The sequence below is a fragment of the Frankliniella occidentalis genome, unplaced genomic scaffold, assembly GCF_000697945.3.
Source record: "Frankliniella occidentalis isolate FOCC.00 unplaced genomic scaffold, Focc_3.1 Scaffold55, whole genome shotgun sequence".
Taxonomy (NCBI): Eukaryota; Metazoa; Arthropoda; class Insecta; order Thysanoptera; family Thripidae; genus Frankliniella; species Frankliniella occidentalis.
The window spans coordinates 402,961-406,453 of NW_026267185.1; the positions used below are offsets into that span (position 1 = coordinate 402,961).

At 43.3% G+C, this 3,493-nt stretch overlaps 1 protein-coding gene across 1 annotated transcript; it reads left to right on the top strand.

Moving 5' to 3' along the window:
• Positions 1 to 1,515: 1,515 nt before the first annotated feature.
• LOC113216696 (uncharacterized) lies at positions 1,516 to 3,193 on the top strand. The gene is made up of 4 exons (XM_052267591.1): positions 1,516 to 1,610; positions 1,680 to 1,747; positions 1,837 to 1,851; positions 2,187 to 3,193. Exons 1-4 carry the CDS (start codon positions 1,516 to 1,518, stop codon positions 3,191 to 3,193), a joined length of 1,185 nt encoding a protein of 394 aa, XP_052123551.1.
• Positions 3,194 to 3,493: the final 300 nt, after the last annotated feature.

The window sequence follows — 3,493 nt, forward strand, 5'->3', positions numbered from 1 at the left end:
TTAAAAACATTAAGAAAAAAAACTTCAAAAATATGTACCTTTCTGCTCCACAAACCCTCTAAGAAGGGTATTGAAAACTTGGCAACTTTCCTTTATCTTAGGGATTGGAGGAAGAGTGCAAAATACAGGAGAAATGTTTGATTCCTTGAAGTGCTCGAGGATGCAGTGGGTTCCCTTGTCATCCCAACCGCGCACCTGCGTGGGGATGGGGACCGTGCCGTCGGGCAGTTGCCGGACGTCGCCACAGAGGTACACGAAGGAGTTCGAGAATGCATCATCGCATTCCGGCTTGGCCTGGCGCAGGCGCTGCTCTAGCCAACCTAGGAGTTTACACCCAATCATCGAAAATTCACCATTAAAAATGAAATTGACATGTTCCATGTCGTCCTGGAACTTGCGCAACGTCGCGCCCTCTAGGGGCTTGAACTCCTGCCGGGGAAATATTTTGCACAAAGAATGAATTGTGGTGCACCCCATTCCAAGGACAGTGGCAGCGGCCGCTGTTGGGGTCATGATCTCGACAGACTTTGACCCCAACTGCTCCCTTGCCATGGCCACGCACTTCTTGATGACGGTGCTCTTACTACATCCAGCCTTGCCTTGGATAATGACACGCCTGACCACGGGCGGGCCGGGGGGCGCATCTCCAGCTTTCACCGAGTCGATCTGGGTCTGCACCAAGTCGATCAGCTTCTGCTGCTCCGCCGTGTAGACGACGTCGTCCACCACGACCTCCTCCTCGGGCTCCAGGTTGGCCGTCGCCCTGTTCCTGGACACAAAGTTCCGCAGAGCAGCGTGGTCCCCGTTTGCCTGTGAGGATGCATGCCAGTCATTAGCCAAGTCCATCTCGCGCCGGCCGAGCTCGACCTGCTCGACCACCCCATGAGGGCGCCTCCTGGCCACTGCCATCCACTCCTCCATGCTAGGGCTCTTATTTGTACCCGGGTACCCGGGTAGGAACCGTGTCGACGGGTTTTCCCGGGTAGACGGGTTTTCGCGGGTACCCGGCGTAAGGGTTCTTGTTCAGGCTCACTACATGGAACGAGCGCGAGGAATCGTATAAGGGCTGCCCGGTCAGAATGTGTCAGACTTCCTAGGCGGAGTAGTCACGCTCCGACACGGTCTTCAACATTGTGAAAATTGTGAAGTATTTCTTATTTGGAATGGGTAATGTGGAAGATCCGACTGATGGCGAATCCAAAAAGCAACGGGAGCGGCATAACTGTTGTGTACCTCAGTGTTCGGCGGTGAAAAATGAATCGAACCACTTGCACAGGGTCCCTAGGGATGCAGCTCTGAGAAAATTGTGGGCTGTTGCAATGAAAACGGGTAAAGAATTGACACAATCGATGCATGTGTGTAGCAATCATTTTGAACGAAGCAATTATTTCCCAACAAGTAAGTCTCCGTAATCACTATCCATATTCATTCTGGGCACATTGTCTTATAAAAATTAACATTTTGATTGTATTCTCTTTCTAGACGGGTCTAACCAGAAACCCAATTTAAAAAAGGATGTGGTCCTTTCACAAACTTTGCCTGTCAGGACCCTTTCCTGTCAAACGTCAAAAGCAAGCAAGGAGTGACAGGGCAGCAAAGCGGGCTATTTGGTGAGTAGTTTTAGGTGGTTGAGTAACATGCTGGTTTCATAATCACATTTATCAATTTTTTCATTTCAGGAGCAATATCACTTCTGAAGAAGCAGATTCCAGCAATGAAAATGAAGCTCCAGGATATCAGAAACAAGGTCAGGATATCATGTTTTGTAAACAAACTTCCTTATCTTCTCCACGGTTGATATTTTAGATTCCAATGTGTTATGATTTTTATTGACAGGGTCTGAGACTTGTTGTAATTTATTATTTAAATTTTAAAAGCAATCAGGAATGCGTTTTTCTTTCTGTTTTCCTTTTTGGGAAGGATTCTCTTAGTGGCATTTATTTTCATCAATCAAAAGTTACCCATTATCAATCACTCCTTGCAGATATTGTTTTAATTTTTTGTTGTTTTTTTGAATGAATTGTTTCGTTTTAATTTGTTTTGTCAGTTGTTGCTCCACTGTTGTTTAAGCCATGCTACTGTATTGCTGATGTATTTTGTGGCCTTGTGTGTAATAAAATTTCTTTGCAGTCTCATTTTAATTACATTTTTTTAATTGGTTCCAATTTGACTTTGCCATGTTACAGTTGAGAACACTAACACAGAAGGTGATGACAGTTGGAGGGATGTACCTCAGGTGGCAGATCTCGCTCCCAGGGACCGAATTAAACTGGCTGAGATCGGTATCCAGGTTGGAGATAATCTGCCATCACTTGTTATCAGCATAATGGAGACTGACAAGAAATTGAAAAGTACAACTGGCCTCCATTCTGTCAAGTTGCTTGATTCCCTCACTAAGTGTGCTGATGAAATTGCTCCTGATAATCCTTGCAAGAAACTTCAAATGAGTACTAAAAGCAGAATAGTGCTGACCATGATGAAGATCAAACTTTCAATTAGCTTTTCTTCATTAGCTGTGCTTTTTGACATAAATATTCAGACTTGCTGCAACTACATTTATGACATGATTGCCGTTCTTTCCAAAATTCTAAAGTGCATGATATTTTGGCCAAGCAAGGAGGAGATACTCATGAATATGCCAAAGTGTTTCAGAGGTTTTGGTAAAACAAGAGTAGTACTTGACTGTTACGAGATACCAGTTGGGAAGCCTAAATGTATTGTGTGCAGAGTAAAAACCTACTCTCATTACAAGAAAGGTCACACTGCCAAGGTTTCCATGAACATTACTCCATCAGGTCTCATCTGTCTGTGTTCTGTTGCCTTTGGTGGAAGGGCCTCAGACAAGGTAATTACTCAAAACACAGGTGTTTATGATAAATGTGATCCTGGGGATGGAATTATGGTTGACAAGGGGTACCACATTGAAGAGGAATGTGAAAACAATATGCTAGTGCTGATTCGACCCCCTTTCCTGCGCAATAATAGAAAGTTTAGTAGAGCAGAAGCTGTGCAATGTGCCAAGATTGCCAGGGCCAGAGTTCATATAGAGAGAGTTATTCAAAGGGTCAGGTGCTTCAATATTTTAAAGAGCAGAATTCCCTGGAATTTAGTACCTTTCATTGATGACCTTGTCATTATAGTTTCAGCCCTGGTCAACTTAGGAAACCCTATTTTGGCTAGGAACAAGTATTGAACAATTGGAAAGTATATCTGATAATATTTGTTATTATGTACCTTTTATGTTGTACTAAGGAAGTACTCCAAATAACTTTAATTTTTCTTTTATGTGTGAGACAAAGACAGTCAATTTTTATCTTTATTCTTTTATTAGCAATCCTGTAAATGGTTGTAGGTATTCTATACCTAATTTGTAACACTAGTCTGACTATCGCTCAGCCAATAACATTACTTGTGGGACCTGTGGTTTCTGATTTTTTTAAAAACCAAATTTTTGAGCTAGAATGCTCTTCTTCGAACTCGATCTGTCTTTTTA